Source organism: Grus americana, chromosome 1 (genome assembly GCF_028858705.1).
Source record: "Grus americana isolate bGruAme1 chromosome 1, bGruAme1.mat, whole genome shotgun sequence".
Taxonomy (NCBI): Eukaryota; Metazoa; Chordata; class Aves; order Gruiformes; family Gruidae; genus Grus; species Grus americana.
The window spans coordinates 197,587,898-197,613,267 of record NC_072852.1 but is presented as its reverse complement, the minus strand read 5'-3'; the positions used below and the strand labels follow the sequence as shown (position 1 = coordinate 197,613,267).

Sequence of the window (25,370 nt, the reverse complement as noted above, 5' to 3'; positions counted from 1 at the left end):
GTTCTATCTTTGCAGAAAGCCTTAGTTGACTTTGCAAACTCACAGAATTTTTGCATGTAAAAATATCATCTAGTTTTCATTAGCATAGCATATTTATATACGCTCTGTCTTAACAGAACCACTACAAATTCAAGAGCATTTGCAAGAGCTGTTAGCACAAAGTTGGGCCAAAACCCCATTACTGTAATATTAAAACCAAGATCAGATGGAGAAGAATCCTACAAGACTCTAGTAACACAGGACCCAAGTTTTTTTTAAACAGTTAAAAGATGCTTCTACACATTTTATTCTGCTACACAAAGTATTCTGTACATCAGAATGTTTCACAACAGAAAAAAGGCTACAAGTTCAAATAAAACTTTTTCAAGTGGGAGCCACATGCCACCAAAAGTCCTCTGATGCAAGAGACTTATTACATGTATTTTTCTAAGAATATATGCAGTACTACTACCTGAAGTAAACCACACAGTTAATTTATAAAACCCTTTAATCATGCAGAACTACTGAGACATTAAAGACTCCTCTATTTCCCATCTAGAGAGGCGCTTGAAATGCAACTTCTCACAATTATGCCAGGAGCATTCACAACTGGCTCTCAGACATGTTAATGCTCCTCCCCAAGTTAAGCTATGTGACAAATAAAACTACAAAGTTTTGTTCTATCTCAGGTCCTGTTTCAGGGACAAGACCAAGAACAGCGAAAAACTGTTGAGTTTGTGTTTGTTTTTTCAATATGGTGCACACAGCCTATGTACCTGTACAACAGAAAGATGCCCTGGCAACAGCAAGATGTAATGAGTAGGAATTAAATTACTATGAAAGCCACAAAACAGCTGGCAAATGTTGTGTTAACATGTGTAAACAAAAAGTAAGCATATCAGAAAAGAGTGTAATAAAAAGACTGCAGATCTAATACTTACATTCTTGTTTTACTTCATGTACTTTGTCATGAGTATTTTGAAAATAACTGTTCCATACAAGGCCTCTAGCTTTGCATACTGAAATTTCTGAGTTGTATGGTCACATGCCATTAAAATAACAACAGTTGTAGCTTTTGACATGCTGGAGTACAGAAGCTGTGTTCAAGAAAATGAACAGATGAAATATAATCATGAAGTAGTGTGCGAAATGTTAAGTCCATGGCAAATTGTTGGTCAGGAGGTTACTGCTGCTCCATTATTTCCAGTGAAAGCAATGAGAGTTGTATCTCCATCTCAAAAAGCACAGCCTACCAGATTCTCATTTCAGCATCCATTGCTATAGACCTTTGATGTCCTTCTTACATGTATATCACCTAGCCCCTTACATGCTTTCATATTATGTGTTCTATCAGCTGGAAACAAACTGTCTCCGGTAATGTCATAGATTTTAATCCTTCCTACGTATATATTTCTGCTTTCAAGCCAGCAATGTAATTTGTTGCTGTCTTGGTATTTTCACAGCTCACAATGGATTACATGGCAATCTTCCAGTTCTATTGCAGAAGATCACCAGACAGAGGCCCAGCTTATCACATCAGCTCCTCCACACAGCTGTCATTTGTTTCCTTTCTATATTGTTGCAGCACTGACAATATTTATTGCACTGGCATGAATCAGGATAGAGAATTCAAATTCCTACTTCAGAGCTGTGAATAGAAAATTCATTACTGGCTTGTGGCGATACATCCCTAACATCATGCCAAGCATAAGACAGAAGTCCCACAGGTTAACTTTCTGCTTTATCACTTATTTTCCTTTATTGAAGCAAGTCTCTGCCATTTCAGTACTCAAATTCTTACTGACTGAGACATTCCTCGCCTGCCCATTTGTTAAGTTTGGCTCTACCTCTTCCCACCCCATTTTTTCCTTCTCTATTTGTCTGTAGCAGGAGCAAAGTTTGCTTATTTTAGTCTCTTGTTCACCCCCCATTTTTTCCTCCCTGTGTGCCAACAGCTCTGGGTGAAAGCTATTGCTTGTCTTCCTCCGTGTCTTTTCCAAAGATCCATGGAACACTTGGTGTACAGCCACTTACACCAGCAATATAACCCACTGGCAAAACTTACTTTGCACGCTGCCCCTACAAGCTGAGAACTACAGGCACACTGAGACAGTCTCATTTCTGGAAGCAGTCTCTGGGGTTTGTTATCTACAAAGTGTTATCTACACTGAAAGCAAAGTTTCCCTATCTAGAAGGCACAGCATTATCCATTATCAAGCAGGGCATAGACCACTGGTCAGGAAGCTGTATCAAAAGTTTTTATCTTTAACATGTTCTCCCTTATGCAGAGGGGACAAAAACAAAGTCAAAACTCATTCTTTTGGGGAACAAGCTGCACTCTGACAAATGTGTAGATATGTAGTTCTGCATCGATGTCCTTATCTGGGTCTCCTCAGTCTGAAGAGAAACTGCATTATTCCAGCCAGCTGTTCACAGCCTGATAAATTACAAAGAAGTTGCATGTGAAGTTATTTATTCATCTTTCCTTTTACTTGTAGCAGTATCAGATCAGTGCCTCCATTCATGATATTTCCAGATGAGCATGGCTGACAGGTTTATGAGCAAATGGCCTAGAAAAGGCCAACGGGATATTAAGGGACAGTCTAACACTTGAGCTTACTACTTTGCATAAGTGTGGCACATTCTGTCAAGGACAGCTAGTAAAATACTTATCTACTTCATTAACAGGGAGAATTATGACTCAACATCTTAAAAAGATGTGAGCTTCCTACTGTTTTGTTCATTAAAATAGCTGGAGAACACTGTGAGGATCCAGCCATGTCGGGCACCTCCAGAACAGTGAAGCTGGTAAGGCTAGAGGCGATCAGGACATTTCAGACTCAAAGAAAACATTAACCAGCATTTGAATATGAGTAAATGCAAGTTTATCTTGTCCAAAACCACTGAAATATTACCTATAATGAAAGATGCTGCCTTTTACTTGAGCAAAAGTACCAGAGTCCCATGCACAATGAAGGCAAAAGGAAAAGAATGAAAAATATTTCTCACCAAGCTATATAACAATTCAATTGTCAGCTGCAAAAAAACAAGTCAGCTATAAAAAACGCCAGCAACAGTTGCTTTCTGAACTAAAGCCTCCCAGAGGTTCTTACCACCTGAATGCATTTCCCCCCTGCTGTATTTTAAATTCCGGTTTTTTATTCCAGCAGTGTTTTTCTTGTTCTGCTTTCCTAAGGAATTAAGAATCAGCTGGCGACAGCAGTCATTTCAACAAAGCCTGATGGGATAAAAGCCTCAGTTCCCACACACATCATGAAAATAAGCAGACATGTTAGAGATCTAAATTAACACTTTGACAGAGGTAAAGGCTCAACATGAGCACAACAGTTATCTCTTCTGCCTGACCAGCTGCTTAACTCTCACACATAGTCACTGAATCAATTAATGCATCTGCAGCTATACAACTTGCTTGCTGCTTCTTGCCCAAGTGGTAATTCACAGAAGAGAGTTTATATGGGGATTGGAGTTCATGGGGGAGGTTTGGAGAGAATCCAGGGAGATAGAGAAGTCTAGGATGAGATCCAAGTTTTAGTTCTTTCACTTCTTGACCTCCTTCCCTGCACTTATATCATCAGGCTTGCATCTCCATGATGAGTTTATACCCAGCACATGTGCAACTCAAGCACCAGGATAAAGACTAGCATACTCAAACTTTCTTTTATGTTTTTTTGGAAATAACTGATCTTTTCTTTTTCTAAGAAGAATTTACACCATTTTCCCTATAGAAACAAGTCAGCATCATACTCTTGGCATTGCTGCACAGTTCATACAACAGAAGCTGTTAAAAGAAAAAGCATAGGCAGACAAACCTAGGTACTTTCTTCCACATTAAAATCCCAGAGAAGCCAAGAGAAACCTCCACATGTTTTGAAGACAAGTTATTTTTCCTTGGAACACTTCCTGCAGGGCAATAATTTTTTGAATCTTACTCAAGAGTGAACTTGGCCATCATTCAGTCCATACACACCAGTGGCCCAGAAGAGCTATGAAATTTAGAGGCAATGCAGGATGCTAAAAACCTTCCTAGCAGATGGAAGACAGTCTCATGAGGACAAGTACTTATTTTTTATTTTCAACTTGGAAAGAAAATTACTTGGCATTGAGACAGCTCTAAACACAACTGGATTGAAAAAAATAAAGTCTTCAAGATCAGTGCAATGAGTACTTATTGAGTGTTTGTGAGAGACAGCACACTGACAGCTTCAGCTGCAAAAGGACAAATGTATAAAGGGAATTCATTGCCCACCTGAGTCCAACACCATGTGACCCCACAATGCAGCTTGTGCTAGAACACTTCAGTTTTATCACCTCAGTTCACTAAATGAGTGGAGACTGTCAGACATTAGTAAATGGCATTTGCAGCTATCTACTAGCTATGAAAACTAAGACACTAAGGGTTTTTTTGGTAGAAGGAAGCAGTTTATGCACCTTAACAGCTGACCTAATGCAGAAAGCTAATGGGCTAGAAACACACAACTCTTCCCTCTCCCATCCTGTAATCCAGCCCTCATCTCACTGATGCAGTTTGACAAATAGATCTGAACTTCCTAAGCAAACTGTCACATGTAGTCCTTGCACTCGTGTCCTGTACTAAATCACCACTTGTCAGTGGGTGGCATCCATCCATCCCTCCAGTACAGTCAGGCTCCAGAAGATATCTTTGGCCTACACACTGTACACCTTAAGTCTTCTTCTCAGCCAGAAGTTTCTCCACTGATTGAGGGCTGAGTTCAGTGTGCTCAGCCCATAGTCAGCTGTGCAATGACATCAGTATTTATCTGTTCAAGTTGCCAGCCAAAAGGAAACTTGATGCATAAGGGTTCAGCATGTAAAGAACAAAGACTTCTGAGCTGTCTAGACTAAGTGACACTTAAGGAAGCTACCAAAATCCTTTATTTGCCTGCTACAACGGCAAATATTCCTTCCATCTCCCAAAGTAGAAGCTTTGCCCAGAGAAGATGAAAGAATTAGAGATATCCCAAAGTTAGCGAGCCACTGCCAGGCTAGATGAGAAACTCCATCTCACAGCCCATTTGATATATGTCCCTTCTATGAGTCTATTAAAGTGTACCAAAGTACTTTTCTGTATAGATGCCTAAACCAACAGCCAGCGAGGAAGAGCTCAAACACACTTTATCCGTAGCCTGCACCTAAACCAGTAGCCTCGCATGCAGACTGAGTACCTGGAATACACAATGTACACAAACAGAACACAAACAAACAGGAGGCAAACCAAATCTTGGCTGCAAGTGATGTGCAGCAGGAAGTCCTTCCAGTGCCAATGATTAGAAAAGCCACACAGAAAAGCAATGCATTGCCCTGGCAGGGCCACCATCCTGAAGGTTAGATCACAGAAGCCATCTTCAGGCTTTATCACATTGAGGAATACGTAGTGACATGGAAAGTCCTTAAGTATTCATTCAGGCATTTACACCATGCTGCATTTCAACTTCTTAAGTATTGTAAAGCAAAACAGAAAGCAAAGCTTTGCTGCATGCAAACAGTATGTTGTAACTATATTTTGGATGCTCACACTAAACTTAACTAGTCCAGTTACAGAAGTTATACTAAGTAGAGCAATCACCTAATTGACTTGGTGCTTGCCAGTGCCCAGATCCCCTACTGTGAGGGACCTTCTGCAGAGCACAAGGGTCATGTTTTTCACAAGTGACTTCAATTGTTTGGTGTCCAGTCAGACACTTCATAGCTGCATGGCTTCTGAATACACAGTGAACTGACACCCTCCTAAGGGCTATGTCCCTTCAGTTAGGCTAAGATTACTAATCACTAAGTCTCATGCTAAGACTAGGCTTGCAGTTAAGTCCCATCTCTAACATCCTTTACATGATTGGAATTCCCAACATCTGCAGTACTTAAAGCAGGTCTCACAACAGAACCACCTTGCAATGCTCTGGATTACTGTTAAAAATGGTATTTTAACATTACAGATGTTTGAACACTGCAAGTAGTTTCTTTTAAGAATTACAACTTGTACCATCATTTGCTACAAGACACTATCTTTCATATACACTGGCATATATGAAGCTGTTTTACAGCTAGCTGGTATCCATATCCATGTCATTTCTCTAATTCTATAGTAAGGCAAGTGAGCAGAAAGGAGTTGGCGGACCTATTTTGTTTCCTTTTTCCTCACTCCGTGCTTGCATGACACACCTGTAGAGCAGACTTGATCACACAAGTAGATTTGTTTAGCATTCAATTCCAGAGAGGCCTAGAAGAGGGTGTTTAAGAGACATGAGATTCAAAGAGTAGACTTACATGGTCATTTTCAATGTTTTGCAGCAGTCTCGGGTCATCAAATTCACACGATTCACTGGTGGAAGGAGGTAGCTGGCTGCAGAGCAAGACAAGCACATTCAAACATAACAGTGGCAACATTTCCAATCTTGCTACTTAATCTATTTTGTTGGGAAGCAAAGGAAAAACAAGATACAATTCAACATGAAACACCATATCAAGCTCTTTCCCAGTTTAATTATTAAAACATAGCATTTTAATAAAGAAGTTAATTTTCTTCTCCTTGTCAGGTTTGAACTTAGTGATTGCAAAGAGTAATATTCAGTCTCTAGCTAGAGGTAAGGTTACTGTAAAGACAGTTACTCTTATCTTGTAACTTGGTTGTCTACAATTACAAATAAGCACTTCATTAGCATGCATCCAGTCCACCCCAGCCACTGCCTATCCCTCACTCCCATTCACCCACCATCTCTCTGTGCAGAAAAGAAGATCCATCACCACCCACCAGCTCTGCATTAGGCTCCTACTGGAAGAGCATTTTACTCAAACACATTGCTCCCTTGGGCTTCTTCCAGTCCCAAACTGGAAAGCGGTCTTTATATAGATTGTCCCCACTCTGCTATAGAGAACACAAACATCTTAGAATATATTTACCTGAAGTCTTCTGATGAACGTTCTCTTTCCAGTTCAGGAAAGTGACTAGGGGGTAGAAAAAGGAAAAAACATTTATTCCGCTTTGCAAACCAAAAAAATAGGTAGAAGGCGAAGATCAGTGAGTCATCACACATACAAACATATGCTGGAATCATGGGTTCAGCTGTTCACACGTTTGAACCAAGTCTTCTGCTTTTTGAGGTATCTAATGTAGCTACCATGAAACTCAAAGGTTAACTTGCAGAGATCTTAAGACTACCCATTTAAAACTAAGAGACGAAGATTTACTATTCAAGACTCAAAAGGCCAACTGCTATGAAATACTGGCATGACTTCAAGGGATCCTTTTGACAGAAACAGAACAAAGCCAGTAAATGGGTATCCCTCCCATGCATGGAATATTTAACTCCACAACTACAATTGCAGCTACATGGTTGTAATGAAATCCTGGTTCTTCTGAAGAAGTAACAGAAATATGTCTGACAATTGATACCCTTGGATTGCATCTTCTTCCCTCTGGAAAGGTCAGAGGTTATTTGGCACTTCTGTTTTAGTTTAAATCATGATCAAGATCAGTTACGAAGCAAGTAATTATTTCTCATCATGTAAAGTACTCCCCAGGTTTGCATTTCATAATTTGTGTTGCAGGACATGAAAAATCAAAGCTATTAACTGAGACCACAAAATACCCTAAAATACAAACCAAAGAACAGAATGTTCTAATCCTGTTCTGATTTATAAAACTATGTACCATTAATGAGCACATATTAAGCTACAGAGTTTCTAAAAAAAGTCATACTTACCCATATGTCACTCCAGCAATACTGCATTTCTTAAAGTTCATGATATTGCATGTTAGAGTACCTGTTTTATCAGAAAACAGGTATTTCACCTGGAAGAAAAAAAAAGTCTAGTTTTCAGCCTGCACAGTAAGAAAACTCAAAGTAGAAAACAGATTAAGCATCAGGAAAATTCTGGCAGACTTATGGCTCAAGTGTCACCGTATTGGCCAATGCAGGCTCATTGCAGCTTGTTTTGTCTTACCAAAGCTGCAGGAAAATAATCAGGAAAGTTTTTTTTTAATGGCATTATTTCTCCTTTATCTCTAAATGCAGCAAGGCCCAAATAGTAGGTATCAATTGCCAAGGCTCCAGTGTATATAATACAGATGTACTCGCTTGTGCTAGTTGAACACTCACCAAATCTTTCAACTGTACTAACATCAAACAGCAAGGCTGGAAATTAAAACAAAGATTCTAAGATTGCTGAAGAACCATTAGTATTTAGCATACTGAAGAAAGTCTGTGTTCCAAACATCATCAAGAATTTGCTTGGGGGGTTCCCCATAAACAGTACTGTGCAAGGAATATCTTGGAGTAAGTCCAAGTGGTATTCTGCAGACAAACATAAGCTGCCTTTCCTGGTATTCAGTCACGAGCAGTCCTGAAGTGCAAGGCATAGCCACAGTCAGCTCTACCCAAGCTAATAATCCCATACAGGAAACCAATGACTTCCAGATAGAACTTGGAGACAACACCAACACAGCAACACAACTTCTTAGAGCATTAGCAGACTCAAGATTCCCACCTTCAGTCGGCCGCAAGAGACCGAAAGTAATTGCAAGCTAACTTCCACACTGTTTTACCTCTGCACTAGGTAAGCTTTTAAACCAGCAACAGGTAGGAAGTGATGGTGCTGACATAGTCTGGTCTTTAAATTGGCTAACTCCTACTTTGCCTAGAGTTACAAAAAAACACGTCCTCAATATTTGCAGCTCAGTTACAAGACAGTGCACTGCACTACCAGATAAGTGATCCTTTAGCTGTGCACTACACTGCTTCCAAATACAGCACGGACTTTAACTTGTGCAAGCTTCATTTCCAAAGTAGGTACCCAAACCTCTGAGGAACTTCAAGTCATTAAATTTTGTTATATGCTAAAATTATTAAAATACACCTGTGAACAATTCAATTAGTGAATCCAAGAATTCAGTATAGTTACATGGAATCAATAGTAAGCCATTTCTGAAAACCACATGTGGGCCAACAATACACATTATGCCACATATAGTTTACTTTAGACAAAACCACTACCATAATTTAGAGGCTGATAACTTCCAAGTAATCTAAATACAAATCAATTTTTAACAATCCTAAGGAAAAGGCCAATCAGATTAAGCAAGAAGAATATTGACTACCACCCCACTGAGCAGCACACAATTATTTTATTACATAAACATTGTCTCCAACACTAAATTCACATGAATTATGAAGTTTATGTGGTTCAATTACACACCTATGACTTTAGTGGTCAAGGAAAAGCTAGGATTTCTCAATGGTACTACAAAATTTCAATGGCAAAGTTGTGTTTTCCAGTAACTTTATTTTGAGAAGTCCTTCCATTTTGAAAAGACTGATTTCCAGAATTTATTAACAAATTTCTTACAACAAGTACAAGTTAATATACAGTTATCTTTATCTGAAAGGAAAATGGAAGCGCTTGAAGGAATACAATCTGAATTAGGAATAGAACTACTTTTTTTTTTTAACTAGCACTTCCTGTGAAGTGGCCAGAAACATGAAGAACTAAGAACACAGGCTGAGGCTGTTGGCCTGCTCTTCAGCCATGCTTAGGCCTGTACATTCTGTTCTGGTATAGACAGTCACAATCACAGAGCATCTCTTCAACACCCTTGAGGGAAAAGTCAGTTTAGAGCAAACACAGAAAATAAAAAAATGCAATTCCCAGGCTTAAAATTGCCTATATGACCTCAAATTTAATCCTATGATTTCTCATTATTTTACTTGTAAGATTTGAACTAATGAAAGTCAGGATATCCCATTGATCTGAGCCACAGAGCAACAGAATAAAGCAGATTTGTACAGCATGCTCTCATAGCTTCTGGGAAGATAGAAGGGTATCACAAACACACACTTCAGAAAATGCTGTCTTACCTGCCCAAGTTCCTCATTAAGGTTTGAGGTTCTGGCCATTGCAGGTGTATCTGTTTCAGGATAATACATATCTATGTCCTGAAATGAGAGCAAAATTAGACCTATGCTATGCAAATTAAACTCTGAAGTCTCCAGTCTTCTTTTAGTCAGCTCCAACTTGGCTTAACTCCATCGGTGGAAGTTCTGAAAGCTTGAGACAAACAGCACCCCAGGCTGAACAGGGCTGCCTCCTTTCCAAAGTATACTGCCATACTACATGTACGTGAGAAAAGCCAGATTTGATTACACATAATTATAATTTTCTTCATGGCACCTCTAGTTTCAGAATTGAGTACAGTAGGAAGTTCTAACAGGCATTAGCCATGCTAATCACAGGGCTTCAGTTACAACAATGCAATTTACTCTAGCCACCTCCGTGACTGAAGAGACAATTTAAGTGACTCTGAAATCAACTCCTATTACTACATTTAATTGGGAGGGTAAACAAAACAGCTGCTAGATGAACCAAAGCAATTTCTCAGATAAGCTAGTCAAGCATCTCCAATACATTATAAGCAGTTCAGACACGTTAGACCTTATTTACTTGAATTTTAGAGGAACCACCACAACTTTACTGACAGTCCAAGGATTAATGCATACCAAGACAAGGTATTCCTCTTGTTCAGCTTGAGATACCACTACGGTATTTTTGGTCCACAACCGAACAGAAACACACTTTAAAGTCAAAGCTCGCCGGAACAGACAGATCGCTGTTTTGTTGCGTAAGGCACCACCAACTCATCTCCTTACAGAAATACTATGATTCATACCAGATGTGACCTTAAGGCCAGCCTCAGGATTTAAAAACACAACCAAACAAAAAAGCCAACCCCCCGAAAAGGCCACACATCCCTAAACAAGTCTAGTCTTTCCCTCTGCTGTGGCCAAGAGAAGCTATAAGGTACTGAAGAGTTTAAGAGATATTTACTGAACATAAGTCAGCTGAGAGATTTCTTTCAACCAAAAGATCTGAGCCTTCCTTCTCTTCTTGGAAGTTTAAAATGTACAAGAGTGATCATTTGTACAGGGGATCTTCCTGCAACTAAATCTTTTCATTTCCTGTGGAACACAGAACTAATACAGAATAAATCCTCTGAACTTCTCCCTGCCTTTCCCAGGAGCTGCATTAGGAAAGCAATCAGAAAAGTTTAGTAAAGATTTCAGGGTGGGTTTTTTTAACGTCACTTTCCAAAAGTGATGTTAATACATTTATTCTTGTTACTCACCCAATTTATAAAAAGAGCCTGAGTAAACTTGACAACTTCCAGTGTCACCAGAAGACTGATTGGAATAAGGTTGTTGTACAAGATTATAAATGTCAGCAGATTGTATCCAAAGTTGACAGACAGCATTTCTGTGGACCAAAAGATGTAAGACATCAGACAGAAGGCAGAAGTCTGAGTGATACAGTATAGGGGCACTCATCTTTCTGCACTTGACCTGATCAGATTTTATAGTGCTAAAAATAATCAGCAAGTGTGTTGAGGCCTAGCATGAGAGCCTTACTATTGATTTCAATAATACATACAAGACACCCACAGAACACATGCCTAGATATACAGCATATTATGCCAGGTGAAGGGCAAGACTGGTGAGGCTATTCAAGAACAGAACAATTTCTGAACAATTTTTGCTAAACAGATGGTGAGAAGTATGATATTCCACACTATAACCCAAATTTAGATACTTATCTGATGTGACAACCGCCCCAATTAAGAGCCACCAATATCACCAATAACATAACTTTACCTTTCAGAAAGTGTCTCTTGTGTCAGTGAGTTAGAAAACAAAAAAAATAAAGACTAAAATTTGTTCTAAAACATGCAAGCATTGGCAGAATTAAGAAGTTACCTCCCAGGGTTTTCAATGTTACAAATAAATTGGTAAGAAGGCAGGGGAGCAAACTATGAGGACAGAAGCCAGAGAAAGTTGCTGAAACCTAATGAAGATCAGAACAAGACTTGAAGTTTGGACCAAGGCACCTCCAAGCATGAGCACATGTGAATCCCATGTCTGATCCAATTACAAAAGAGCTGAAGCACAACTGATATTGGAAAAAGCCTTTCCCAATACAATCTTTATAGACATTATACATTTAACAAAAATTTAACACCTACCTGCCTAGCCTGAAAAAGTGCCTTTCCCATGTGTGGCAGTTACAGAAGTGATAGAAATCATGCATTCAATTTACAAAAAAGCATCTGTACAGGCTACTATGTCATCCTAGTTTATTACAGGTTGCACGTGGTTTATATTAGCACAAGTTCAAGAGTTTGTTCCATGCATCTTTTCCAATATTACGTCAGCAATCGGAAGGCACAAATTTCAACTGCCTCATTAAAAAGCAGCAGGGAGGGTGGGGAACAAGCTTTGCGAGTTGCTGATACTGCTACTAGGAGACATTACAACTATCAGAGTCAAGTATGAGGCACTTTCATGCCCTTCCTATATAATTCTTTTTTCATTACTATCACAATTGCAGTTCTTAAACTGCAGAAGACACTCTTTGCCATCTGTTTTGCAATCACCAGAGAAAGACCATTTGCAGTTTGTGAGAATTGTTTTCAGATCTGCATCTCAAGATGTTTGTAACAGATTTTATAGCTAGCTAATATAACCCCCTCAAGTCAGAATTACTGGAAAGCAATTTATTTAATCTTTATGTGTTTGCATAAGGCCCATGTTTGATATCTGAACTAATAAATTCAAGGAGTATGAATGAAATCAGATAAGACCCTTTAATAAGCATGCCAAAAGATCAGTTATTGCAAAATAACAGAAGTCAGAAGCTAGAACAACTGAAACATTATTCATTAAATACAAAATCCTAACATTTACCATTTAACCATTTTCTTTACAGTGGCAGCAAATCAGCATTTCTGACTGAAAAACAGCTAGAGAAATCCTTTTCCTCTGTACATAAGCATAAAGTTGAAGTCAGTACCATCAGACTTATACCTGCTATCCTGCACTCAGGTAGTCAGACATGATACGTAAGGCAGCAGTACACGACCTGCTCTGAAAAATTCATGCATGGCATTTCTACAGAGCTTTAACACCAAATACCCAAGAATAACTCTTGCCCCTCTTTCTCCCCTGCTCCCTGGGTGGTAGCCCAGTGATATTTACCTAACCTGTAGAAGGTTTTATCAACAGAAGCCTCACTGGCAAGTCAACTTATGCCAGCCCATTCTTAAAAAATAATATTGGGTCATCAAAAGTTAGCTACAGGCTTTGTTTCTTGTGTTTCTTTTTGTTTCTTATGTTTCTTTCTTTGTTTCTTATTTTATGCATTCATTTAGTAAAGTTAAGAGCCTGGCCAGCCCTACAGCCTGATACATCCCTAGCACACTACTTGCATACTCACTGTTGGAGCCAAGATACCAGACAACTCCGCCATGTGTTCTGTTCCATAATAAGGCACCTACAGAACTCACAAGGGCCATCACCAGAAGAATACAGAACAAAACCAGGATCTGCACGTTCGTCACTTTCTCCACATTTGATCTTTTCAGAGGTGCTTTGGTAGAGTTCTGAACAGCAGCAGAAAAAAAGAAAAAAAGAGTCTGGCTTATACAAGAGGAAATTGTAGATGCAAACTCAGCCTTTATCTTTAGAGTCCATTATAGAACTTGCTACTTCAACTCTGTTTAGCTCAATATTGTATGCAGAGCTCAACAAGATAGCTATAGGAGTCAATACTCCTAATGACTCCAAAACTGGCAGGAGATTGAATTAAGAGAACCATTCAGTTCTGAAGACCTAGTACACTCATCTCCTCTCTGTCCATCTCACTGATGGTCAGAGGTGAGCAACACATACATGGTGCTGGTCTCTCCAGGCACTCCCTGCCAGTAAGGCAGAGACTGTAGTCTTAACCTAATTATCTCCCAAGTGCTAAAATCATAGGTGGCCATTACCAGCTCCTCAGCTGTTAAACCTCAGTTTTAAATGTTGTCCAGCTACCAGATAAATTAAGGTAAAATACAGTTAGTTTTGCTTACATATTCAAGTGTTTTGAGACAAATACCTCAATAAGCGTTTACACATGTGCACAGGCAACCTCAAGTACAACAGCATCCTTGTATTCCTCAAAGGCTCCAGGTTTTAAACAGCTACAGTGAATCAAACCATTTCATAAACTCAAGTCCAAAAGACAAGCAGAATACAGGAAAGATGACCAGCTTCTATCAGAACACGCTCTAGATCTCCTTAAAAACTTTACCTGCATGAGTTTTGTATCATGTCCTGTATACACAACAATACCCAAGACCCACTGGGTGTTTCTCAGTTGCGCACCTCTTAGCAAGATCTGGTCTGGACCAACAGGAACTGGGCTGCAAAGCAAGAAGTACATATATCTTTCCATTCTTGATAACACTTTAGGAAAGTAATTCTCCTTTCATCCTTACTCCCCCCCTCAAAAACACACCCAAAACCAAACCAGCCACAAAAGGAGGAAAAAATAATGAGCTTACGTTGTCCATACAACGCAAGAGATCACTGAAACCTGTGTAAGTCTAAGGCCTGTTAAAGCATAGTAGGGCAAAGGTGATACAAGGCAGCTGTTCTAGTTGCCCAAAACTTGAGAACTTACATGGCAGCCCTAAGTCTACTCTGCCCCTTACCCTGGCTAGTATGTTTTCTCACATGAAGGACAGAAGTATCACACTTGCAAACAGACCTTCCATTCCAAGTGCACTATAACCTCACATACGCAATTAAACAAACATTTTGGGAAAACTATATTACCTATGTGATTTTCAAGTGGGATGGAGGTGATCACCTATCCTTGCATCTGTCAGCTGAGTTGCCCAAGGAATACATTTTTTGGGCAGCAAAACAGGTATAGCAAGATGAAGCCTGTATGTTCCTACTGACCTTTCAAATTCCATGAATGCAAGTACTAAAACTAAGTTCTTTTCTTCCAAGAGTTGCAACAGATCAAAGTCACACTGATAAAGACTCCAGATTCTGAAATAATTTTTCTTTCTAGATCTGAACTAGGTGCAGCCTTTGGCTCCAGCTGGAAGGGAAAGACTTCCCATTTCTCCTGTAACAAGGTAGCCCTAGAAACCCCAACCATTCCCCTCACTTTTCCTTCTCTTTAGATGTTAATTTTGACCAAAAAACCCACTATGATTTCAAAGAAACATACTCTCTGATAACAAGATGGCAACTCCATGGGAAGACAGAACTATGTTATCTTATACTGGCAGATGCTCTGATGGACAGCTGTTAATTACCCTCCTCCTTCCCCAGCAAAAACACGCATATGCTCAGTGTTGCAGACTGAAAGCACACAGGAAGCATTTTTCCTAACCAAATGAATTTATGGCTTCATTGTCAAGTCAATACCTTTGACCATCTAAGCGCAAGTTTCCAGTAAAGTCATAAAGATGACGGTTGGGTCCTTCACATTCTATCCTTCCAGACACTTTCATCAATTCTTCTCTTGACTGGAGACTAGCAGTTTGAGACAATCCCTGCAGAGACCAAGCCAAATGAGATTGTCAAAGATTGTTATTAGAAGGCAACCTAGGAAAACAGTGCTTTCTTCAAACATCCAAGATATCAAATGTAATTAAACATGTGGAAGTTTTCTGTCAGGTTTGTTGGCGGGGTTTTTTGGTTTGTTTTTGCTTTGTTGTTGGGTTTTTTTAATGGGTATTCAATAAATTTCCTGCAAGGAAGATTCATTATGGACCCATATAATCCTGCTTATATAAAATTGGTTTAAATCTCTACGCAGGAGAGTTGTATTTAAAATTGGTTTAAATCTCTACACAGGAGAGTTGTATTACCTACACAATGTCTTTGTAACCAAGAGGAAAGTCCCATCCACAAAGCACGAAGTTGCACATATGCAGGAGGAAGTAGGAGACAAGCAATATAAACAGGCCGGGCTTTTCTCTCAAAGTATAGCTTCACTGATGTATTACTGCTGCTAAATATAGTCACTCCTAAGTGTAGTCTCTCTTGGGTCACTGCAGCCATTATGCTTTTATCCTACTCTAGGTTAATTATCAACCCATCATGCAACTGTAACTTAATGTATTGCTACTCCATCTGAGAGTGCACATACAACATTCACTGCTTTTCATCTCTCTGTGAACACCTCCATTTAGTTAGGAGTGATCCATTTAGTGTTTCTTTTGCCGGATTTTGATTGCAGCACTGCAAGCCAGAATAAGGCTTTGGAAAACCCCACAACCGTATTTTTGTATTTTTAGGCATGTGTTGTGAAGCAAATAAAATCTGACAGGAACTCAAAATGTGGTCTATTGGGCTGACCCGGAACAGTAAATCACATTTTTGCAAAGGTAGTAAACAAGCAGCAAATGTAAAGTTTTTTAAAAAACAAAATCACCTGCATCTCAAAATCTTAATCCAAATTCATTTTTTGTAATGAAAGAGGGCAAAGATTCTGAACTATTTCTAAACACCATAATCAACAGTATTTCTTCAACAAAACTAGAAATATCCAAATACATTCTACTACTTACCACAAAGAAAGAACAAGTTAACTTAAACATATAAAAGGTCCTTTTGAGCACTGCACAGAGGCAGAAGCAACAGACTAGCAGTTGTGACAGCAGAAACTCCAGCTCTCACCACAAGCACAGCTACCCTTTTTTTTTTTTTTTTAAATACAGCACTTCAGTTCCACTAACTGGACCTTCAGCAAAACACAGCCAAGACCTACTTGATTTGCTTTTGTGGGCTTATAATACTTCCTCCAGATTAGCTCCTTACACTTGCACAGGAAGCATTATTGCTTGGGCTTGTATCTGTTGAGAAGACTACAGCCACCTGGAAGGAAATAATGCTGCTTTTTTTTTAAAGAAAGAGTACTTGTACTGTTGTCATGCAAACCAGACTCTGCTTTGTAGCTAATATTACATACCTAAATGAAAAAAAAAAAAAAAACAGGTGAAATTCAGTTTGTTTTACCTGTCGTATTTTAAGATTCGTCTCCCCATCGAGATTAGCTGTTTCAATATAGCACATGGCTTGTGGTTCACTGTAAGGAGCATATGATATTCAATATTAAAACTCGGTACTTTTTGTATACTACTTTTGCACTAAAATGGTCCACAATACACTTCAATACACTGCAGAAGACAGAAATCCATATTGGTGGTATATAATCAGGAAAAAGCCAGCTGAAAGATTTTACAGAGATGTCTTTGGATATGAATACTATCAAACAACAAATTATAGAGAAAGAAAAGTCTAAACCAGAAGTTTAATAAGAATTTAGTAAGTCATGATAAACTTAGATGCCCAGAGTAGACTACTTTACATTGCAATCCATAAAATTGCTTCAGAATGCAGGAGCTATAGATAAAATATTAAGTATTGAGCAGTGTAAAAAGGGGATGTGCTCGGATGAAAAGGGTAGGGCTCTCCTCTATTGAGTTCCATCTGTGAAATGGACACACAAAAGGTCATGGCCACAGGGCCACCTTAAAGTTGAGGGACTTGTGGAGGTACATCTGAAGTCACTGCTAATCAGGGGTTTTTTTGAGAATCAGAAAGAGGTACAATAAGATTGAAACTGAGGGCTATGACCTGCATCTTCCAGGGATGCTTCTGCCCTTACCAACAGGGACAAAAAAAACCCCTTCCTTAAAGAACTGTCAATTAATTGAATTTTTCATTAGTCAAGCTCTTACCTACATCTAACATGGAGCAGCCCTGCATAGGTAGCACCTGTGAGAAGGAAGGGTACTTCTATCATGGATCTTTTCCTGACATGCCCCTTAAGACCTAAAACATCTGGATGGCACCACCAAAACTGTTTTTCCCAACTGTCTTTTCAGACTGCTAAGGAATATCAGTTTCTCATCTGGATCCAAATGTGATTTTTTAGCATATCACTTTTCATACTTTTGAGATGTTGCTGTTTCTTTTCCAAAGTAACCAACTGCTTTAATAGCAAGTGTATTTCATCAGAAGAAGAGTCAATAACAAAGGCTCCTTAGGACAAAAATTGTTATGAAACAGACAGGTACATTTCTAACACAGTAAAAAGCAAGATTTTTCTCTCCAGGGAATTTTTCTTAAAAAAAAAGGTTCAGAGTCTGTTCTTTCTCCTCCCATATAGGCAACATGAATCTGAACCCAAGAAAGCCACAGATTAAGTCCAGCTTGATTACAATTTTACTTCTCACAAACACTTTATCTACTGCAACTGAAGTGGTTAACTTAGGAGGGTGACCTCTTGCAAAACAATTCTCTCATTTCCACAGAAATGTGAAAGTATTTCCATACAAGGTTGTGCTTGGATTCAAATCTTTTTTTTCCTTCATGTAAATTTATTCCCTGTGTAAAATTCACTTGATGTCACCTTTCTTCTATGGGGGGAAAAAAGAATCAAGATAAAAACAGCTGTTTATTTCACCTCTGACAGTCAGTTCAGACACAGAAAGTTAACACATATAAGCCAAAGACCCCACTCCTTCAAGAGCATGCAAAGCCATCTGGTGAACTGAGGACACTTAGTATTGACATTTAAAAGAATCACAGGAATAATACCAATTGTAAAGCAGAACTGCCATAGAAATTGCTATTTACTTCAAGCAAAGCTTCTCCCAAATCAACATACTTTGGGTTAAATTCTCCAGTTATGTGATTATCAAATGACAGCAGGTTAGCAGAACAGTGAAGAACAAAAACCTGACCCATGCAAGTTACGAAATACATCAGAAGGTTTTTTAGTATAATACATTAGAGGAGAAGTTCAAGTAGAACAAATATTCCTCAATGCTGAAACAGCAAGTTATTGATGTCAAGGTGTAGCCTAACTGCATATTAAGATTGATAACTCCTTATTTAAAATTTGAGGATTCTTTAAAAAACCCCACAATATTGTATACCATAGAATGAAGATACCTCTATCCTCGATCATGTGACAGTTCAAAGAGACTGAGCTTCGCCATACAGCTTTCAAAAAAAAGTGAAACCTCCCAGGAATGGCACAGACAAGAAGGATTGAGCAGAAAGTACAGTAGCTTAGAAAACAGGTGTGCTAAGGACCTTTAGAGAACTGTAACCTGGAAATCAGAGCAACCTGCAGCCTCTGTCAAAAAGCGTGCAGACAGAAGGAAGTTATGGAGAACACCAGGATGTCATAAGATTTGACTATTAGAAAAAAAAACATGTTCAGGAATAGGGACTGCACTATTGTTTCTTGTTTGAATCTCATCTAAATGAACAGCGGTCTTGGTTTGGCCTCAAGTTGTTCAACACAACATAGGATCTAGATCAGCAGCCAAGTACCACTCAAATACTCTTAGGAACTAGCAAGCAAGCTTTGTTTGCCAGTACATTGGTATAAAGACATTGTCCCATATTCCACAAAAAAAATGAGCAGGACTCAACAATTTACTGTTGCTACCATGAGAAGAGAAATTTCTTTTCAAAAAGAAATCTTTCCTGAGGGGCAGGAAAATATGCTGGAAACTCAGTGAAATTAATTGGAAGGAAGCTTAAGTTGTCTTCATTAAATGGAGGGATCTTCAGAAGGCCATAGAGCAACTGATCGCATGAAGCTTGTGTAACAGACCTTTAGTCTTCCAAACTCAGTGATACACTTCATAGTATCATGTACCTGTAATTCATGAAGTCTTAAAGAAGCCTTATTTCTTAAGAACCTACCTACAATGACACATGAATCATTGCCTAGTAAAGCACTGTTTTGACATTGTCAAAATTTAGATGTGGAGAAGAATTAGTGCCATCTGATGCCTGTTTTTATTAATAGCAAATACAGAGTTTAGAGCCCTCTGCACCTCAGTTCATCAGACACATCACTTCCACACCCATTCAGGATACCTGGAAGATATAATGATCATGTCTGCTGGAAGATGTTGCCCATTGGTGACCTTCACAATATCTCCTACTGCTACCTGTTGAGTCAGGGGCAGCAGTACAGTAGCATGGAAGAGAAAAACAAACAATTTGCTTGTCTGGAATGTTAGTTTGTTATTTTCTTTCACCCAGCCAAAAGAACAGCATCATGCACAGAACAGCTAGAGACAGTGCTTCTGAAAGTCAGAGTACTTTTCACTGCAAGTTTGCAAGTGTCAAAGCCTTCCCTTTTCTGAACAAAGTAAACAATTTTCTATAGAAAAAATAGATATACTCAATTGGAAAGTGTGAACTTCTGTGGCTTATATTTAATAAAAATTATTTTTCTATAATCCTGCCGTTAACCAGATTTGAGCTATTTTTTCTTCCTTTAGTTTTATTTAACTTACAGAAAGATGTTTTCCTAGTTTCCAGCACCTTTAATGGCAGTCACACATGCATGGGACTTTCATTCTAAGGACCAAGGAGCACTCAAAACAGTAAGCCAGGCTTGCCTGATGAGTATCAGATTGCTTAGCACCAATGCAATCTTGAGAGTCTGTCCTGGTTTCGGCTGATAGAGTTAATTTTCTTCCTAGCAGCTGGTACAGTGCTTGTTTTGGATCTAGGACAACAATAATGTTGGTAACACACTGATGTTTTTTGTTCTTGCTAGGTAGTTGTAGTGTCTACACTAAGTCAAGGACTCTTCAGCTTCTCACACTCTGCCAGGTGCAGAAGCTGGGAGAGCACAGCCAGGATTGGCCAAAGGAATATTCCCTACCATAGAATGCCATGCTCCGTATGTGACTAGGGAAGCAAGCTGGGATCACTGCTCAGAAACAGACTGGGCATCAGGTTTTGTTTTTTGACTTCTGCATGTGATGAGCAATTGCATTACTAGCGAACTGTCTTTATCTCAACTCATGAGGTGGGTTTTTTTTTCTCTCATTCTCCTCTCCATCCCCTTGGGTGAGGAAGAGTGAGCAAGCAGCTGTGTGGTGCCCCAGCTGGGGCTAAACCTAAATAGTCTGAAATGGGCTTAAAATATTTAACACATTAATCAATAAAAATTGAAACAGACTGCATGTTTGAACAGGTAGATTCATTAGTCTTACTCTACTCACACTGAAAACAAATTCCCTACCAATTTCAACACCAAAAAAAAAAATCAGAAGCCTGCCTTAAAGTAAACAAGGTGGCCAGTACAGAACTGTTATCCCCCAACAAGAACTGCAAGCCTGGACAATATGCAGATGCAGACACAGGCCAATTCAAGAAGTGCTTAAGGGTATAAGAAAAACAGATTACAGGCTCAGCTTTAAATATCTTTCAATTCAGTGTCCCCACTACAAATAGGACATGGAACAGCATAAACAGGCATCAGCATTAACCATCAGAATCCCTGGCAATCTTTAGTTTCTACTATAGCCTAACACTTCAGCAGGATTGCTTTTAGATCTCGAGGCAGGTCTCGTTTCCCAGAGGTTTTAAAAGGATGTACTTTTTCCTCATTTATTAGTTAACAGGGCTAATTTTGTCCTTAAAAAGGCATTAAGAGTCATGATTAGAGCACTACATCCTGAGGGATTTCAGGAAGTTCTAGAAATAAAGCTCACCAGGTCTTGTCACAGTGCTTCACAGAACATGGGTCCTAAGTGCCTGAGGTAGCAGCAGAGCTTGTGTTCCTTACTTGAGCAAACAGCTTACTAATTAGCCTCAAAACCTAAGAACTTTTTAGTAGCAAAATAAGTCTCTGTTCGACTTTCAGGAGAGGTACAGCATTGCAGTGAAAGTTACTCTTCTAGATGCAGACTGAAAAACCCACACTGTTTATACCCTGGAGGATATTAACTGTCCAAGCAAGAACACTTACAACAATTCATTAGCATTTGACAGAAACATAGTACTAGGATTTAAAGATGGGTACTCAGATGCAATTTTCACTATTGCAACAGAAAGGATCCCTCCCAACCAAGTCACAGGGAATGCTCACATAGTGTGCATTAACTCTAGGCCTCCAAATTTATTCCAGCAAAAGTAATTCTTGAACATCTTCCATTCCCTCCCATCCCCAATTTTATTTACCTCTTTCCATATAATGTTCTGCCACATCCCATTTCTTAGAACTGGAAAGAAAGTTTAGAGTTAGATTAAATACCCAAGATTTGGACAAATTTCAAAACAACTATAATCAGCAGTAATGAACATTGACCAAAATGGGAACTAACACACATCAGAAAAGTACTTTGCAGAAGCTGGAACCACATTTTTGTGCACAGCTGTAGGCACGTGCATCCAAGAAAGAGGAAAGATCTGTCCTTAGTATTTATATTGTATCATTTTAATCACCTGCTAGACAACAGTTGGTGGCCTGATTTCTTCTTGGCATTATTTCATACCAACATGCAGATGGGCAGTGTTGGTACTTGTTTGGGAAGTGACCTTCCTTAAAACAAAGGGCATTATTACCCACTGCCAATCAATACCAGGAAGCATCTTTACTCTATGTATGACAACCACAGAATTTTTACTTCTCACCTTCTTCCTTGCATTTTATTCACTGTGTTTTGGCTCTGACATATTCAACCTCGCTACGATATAAACTGCCCTAATAGGGCTGAGGCTTAATTGTCAAGCAGGCTCAAAGTCCAACTGAAAAGCAAAGATCAGCTTTGGCAGAAGAAGAATCCTAAATGCTGAAGCTCACATTGAAACAAAAAAGGAAACAAGGTACTGAAACAGGCCTTGACTTCTGTAGCACCCAAGTCCTATACTGCTGTCTTAACACACTCGTTTGTCATCTACTCTGGAACATGCTTTTCCACCCAAGTAGTTCCTCTAGATGCTTCTATACATTCTTAATACTACCCTAGCCTAACCAGCAAGGTCAAAAATTTATGTCAAATCATTGCTGAGCAACCAAATCCAGTCCAGGTCTGAGCACACCAAGTACACCTAAACAAACCTAAAGCCTTCACTGAAAGCAGTTGCAGTCAGTTTTTAAAGATGTTCAAAAGTGTAGTGCATAATAGATGAAAGTTGAAGAGGCCAGTCCTCTACTTCAAATAAGTTTTCTCCTCAGTTCTATGTAATTCACATGTATAGCTCATTTGAAAACAATATCAAATTCCCAGAAAATACAACTCTGCTGAATAGAGCCTCAGCCACCCTACTCAGGTTAGGGCACTCCCCAAACAGAAACACAAGATTTGTCAGACCAGATCAAGCACAAGAAACCCACCTCTTGATTCCTGTCCCTAGGCCACACAGTGAAGTAAACTCTTCAACAAAAAAAGGGCGGGCAGCAACAGCAGCACTGCTAGTAATGCATCCAAACTGCCAAGCATCCACCAAAACAAGTATACGCAGTTCAGGGGAAGAACAGTTTTGTTGCACCCCTTCCTTCCTTCTTCTAAGCTGTACTTGAATTGAGCTCTGTTTAGTTCAGAATTCAGGAGAAGGACTGAGCCCAGAATCTCAAGTGAAAAATCGCTGTACCTGCAGCCTTGACTCAAACCCCAAACCCTCAGAGAGCAATTGCAACACTTAGCCTCTCCTGGGCCTTGCTTTAAACAGCTCCCTGTTCCACCAGAAAATTTTGGAGATGTTTCAGCAAACAGTTGACATGCAATGAAGATATTTTGTAGCTTTGAGTACCATGAACTTGGTCTCAGACAATTTATTTAAGAAAACAATTTAGCTTTCATGCTTACTGCAATCAATTTAGCTATTAAAATTAATTAGTCAAGCAAATTACTGAGGCAACTATTTTTTTTAAACTCATAACACCGCAATCTAAACAGAAAGCTTCCATTAGACATAAAACGATTGAGAAATTTTGGGGCTGCAATTTTGCATCTTTTACTCTGGTTAATCCAGTTTTATAGGAGTACTCCAAAAGACAGAAAGGACTATCTTCTAGAGAATATTTATAGGCGGATAAAATTGATGAATTGTTCTTTGTTACTTTAACCAAATACCTTTTGACAATGAACAAGTACCTAAAAAGACTGCTCCTACTCAAAAACAGAGTTTCAATATAAACCTTCTCTAAGTCTTTTTAAGACTAAAAAACAGGGTATTCATGTTCTAGATCTAGGACGTAATGCTGTCACTCACACTTATGTGTGTAGGGCCATTTGAAGTGCTGCTTCTGAAGGGCAAGCATTTCCCATCAGTTTGAGATGGTTTGCTAGCCCTGTGCCTATCTACTATTTGAGGGCATCCCATTCAGTATTAAATGCTCACGGCTTATTCTCTAATTTGGCAATGAGAGGATGAATACATCAGAGAAGTTATTCCTGAGCTCCCTACATCTATGCAATATGCTGCTTAAGGGCTTTGCCTGGGATTACATTTAGTCTGGTCCCTACATTCAATGTCATCTCCATATACACCATGTGAAGCTGTCCAAGACATGAGACACTGGCTCAGAGCCTAACATGCTCCAGCTCCTAACGGAGATGTGCAGTGCTCACCTGGAGCAGAAATTTCAATTTCATTTCCTCCAAAGGGAATTTAATTCCTACATACCAAAACAACTCCGCAAAGCAAAACAATGGTTTTAATGGTAAACTTAATATAGGAAGTGTGCTTTGAAGCTGCTCTACCACTCAATAAAACTAAACATGAAGATAAATGCAAAGCCTACATGCATATTACTGAAGCAAGCATCTAGTCACTGCAGTCAGTGTAGTTCAGAACCTAACTAAGCAGCCAGTATGTTTACTTTTGAGTGAGTGGAATTGCCCTCTGTACTGCTTGCACTGACTAGACCTCACTCAGCTGTAAGAGGAACCTAAAGGCATATACAGAACCTAAATTGAATTAATCTAATTCCACCCTGAACATAAATTAGCTTTTCATCCTCATAATACAAGTCTCAAGAATGAGCATCTTTAGCCTTCCTTTTAAGAAATACAAGGATAGAGCTTTAAGTATCATTTTGATAATTGTATTTAGAGTACTCACTCAAATGTAAAATATAAAGCCTGAACTAAAATAATTTTTCAAGTGCTAAGTTCCACTTAGCTGCATAAGAATACCTTCTGTTCTTTAAGTTTGTCTCTCCACAATTACTGTGATAAACTTCCCTTGAAGTGTTTGTTAGCACATGTTCTCTAACCACAAATTAATTAGAACTGCTTATGTGACCTTCGAAAGAGCAGTCTTTCATATTACCTTTAACAAGGCCTGCTGTGCTACATAGCTGATTTCTCATGACTAATACAGTGTTCTCCCACTTGAAAGATCTTCCCAGACTCTTGTAGAGAAATTACCTTGAAGAACTGGTAAAGCAATGCTTTTTGATGTTTGTTAATATACAATCTCAAGAATCAACTTAGCTTCTCAAGCACAAAGGAAAAATAACTCACTGCAAATAGTCCTGCAAACATTTTGCCTGTTAACTGAAGTGTGGAGCTAGCAGGTTGTTCAGTTCCCCATGTTCCTCTACGTATTTTTCTTGCTTCTTGACACTGAAGCTAAATGTGTTTGAGGAAGGGGCTCTACTCAAAGGTCAGATCCCTGTGTTTTGTTTCATCTGCAGATCCCCACAGAGGAACAGCGAAGGAGCTGCCCAACATGGGAACACAGAGATCCCAAGAC

At 39.1% G+C, this 25,370-nt stretch overlaps 1 protein-coding gene across 8 annotated transcripts in view; it reads right to left on the bottom strand.

Moving 5' to 3' along the window:
• The window catches only part of ATP8A2 (ATPase phospholipid transporting 8A2), a 347,593-nt gene that overhangs the window by 263,820 nt on the left and 58,403 nt on the right, over positions 1 to 25,370 (bottom strand). For 6 of the 8 annotated variants that reach the window (XM_054809745.1, XM_054809706.1, XM_054809713.1 and 3 more), the window contains exons 6-16: positions 21,849 to 21,889; positions 19,746 to 19,819; positions 16,860 to 16,929; positions 15,264 to 15,391; positions 14,131 to 14,242; positions 13,273 to 13,438; positions 11,132 to 11,259; positions 9,867 to 9,944; positions 7,716 to 7,804; positions 6,913 to 6,957; positions 6,280 to 6,355 (exon numbers count right to left, since the gene is read on the bottom strand). In XM_054809745.1, the coding sequence (XP_054665720.1) occupies positions 6,280 to 6,355; positions 6,913 to 6,957; positions 7,716 to 7,804; positions 9,867 to 9,944; positions 11,132 to 11,259; positions 13,273 to 13,438; positions 14,131 to 14,242; positions 15,264 to 15,391; positions 16,860 to 16,929; positions 19,746 to 19,819; positions 21,849 to 21,889 (1,007 nt within the window). Of the gene's footprint in view, positions 1 to 6,279; positions 6,356 to 6,912; positions 6,958 to 7,715; positions 7,805 to 9,866; positions 9,945 to 11,131; positions 11,260 to 13,272; positions 13,439 to 14,130; positions 14,243 to 15,263; positions 15,392 to 16,859; positions 16,930 to 19,745; positions 19,820 to 21,848; positions 21,890 to 23,004; positions 23,101 to 25,370 lie in introns of those variants that run through there. The other 2 variants (XM_054809776.1, XM_054809766.1) reach the window with 2 other exon arrangements.